Consider the following 1,028-nt stretch of genomic DNA (forward strand, 5'->3'; position numbering starts at 1 on the left):
AGGATGTAGGAGCCAGTATGTTTAGCAGTAGGGACAAAATTTCCATTAATAATACTGTTTGAGGTCAATCACACTAAAGTACTTGCATGGGAAAAGGAGCATAAAACAAATAGAAGAAAGGTATGAATGGTACATCAGGCATGATCGTTATAGTGGTGTTGTAACAGTTTCAACACTATGTTGGATATGTTCCCACATAAATAACAGCAGTCTATCTGCACAGGGAAAGCTAAATATGAAATGAAGTAATATAATTTCACCTATCAAGTGAAAGATTCAAATGGTGCTTTGCAGTATAGATGTTGCAATGCATGATTCTAGAGAAGGAAAAAAACATTCTTGTCTGCAGGAACACTCACTCTTTCAGTCCGTGTCTCTCTTCTGGCAAAATGCTCCAAAATATGAACTATGTATTTTAAAAACCATAAAAACATAAAAAATACTTCTGATGGCATTTTTACGATGTTAATTTATGAAGTTGCTTCTGCCACAGAATACCTATGTTATTTTACTTTATATGTAAAGGAAAGAGGGCTAGAATTTGCCTCTCAATAAAGGCATGAACTTTTTGGGTATGATTCGGACATACCTGTGTTATGAGGTACTTCAGCTGGAGTGTTGGCTGGTGCATGGGCACCTGGTGGTATATGTATGCCAGTGTAAGTACTAGCTGGTATGTTGTTAGCTTCATACGTAGATGATGTTGGTTGAGTTGTTCCACTATGGAGAGAAGACGACCCTGCTTCTTCCCTTTCAACATCTGCTAAGATGACACAAAATAGGAATTACTGCAACTCTTCTGTACAAACACTTGAAAACTTGGGCTTTCTTTAAAACCTCCTTTCAAATTTTTCTTAGTAGAAAATTGCCACCACAGTGTGACATAAAACATTTATCAACCCAAACCACCTACAGTTGATTTGACAAAGTAAAAAAGCAACATACCATAGGATAAAGATCTAGAATCATAGAATCATTAAGGTTGGAAAAGACCTCTAAGATCATAGAGTCCAACCATCAACCCAACA

General features: G+C 36.6%; 1 protein-coding gene across 3 annotated transcripts in view; it reads right to left on the reverse strand.

Annotated features, from left to right (window-relative positions):
- VTA1 (vesicle trafficking 1) overlaps window positions 1–1,028 on the reverse strand; it is a 37,415-nt gene that overhangs the window by 11,829 nt on the left and 24,558 nt on the right. For 2 of the 3 annotated variants that reach the window (XM_009281455.2, XM_009281457.2), the window contains exon 6: window positions 590–763. In XM_009281455.2, coding sequence (XP_009279730.1) covers window positions 590–763 — 174 coding nt within the window. The remainder of the gene's footprint in view (window positions 1–589; window positions 764–1,028) is intronic. The other variant, XM_009281456.2, reaches the window with a different exon arrangement.

Source organism: Aptenodytes forsteri, unplaced genomic scaffold (genome assembly GCF_000699145.1).
Source record: "Aptenodytes forsteri isolate BGI_AS27 unplaced genomic scaffold, ASM69914v1 Scaffold82, whole genome shotgun sequence".
NCBI lineage: Eukaryota > Metazoa > Chordata > Aves > Sphenisciformes > Spheniscidae > Aptenodytes > Aptenodytes forsteri.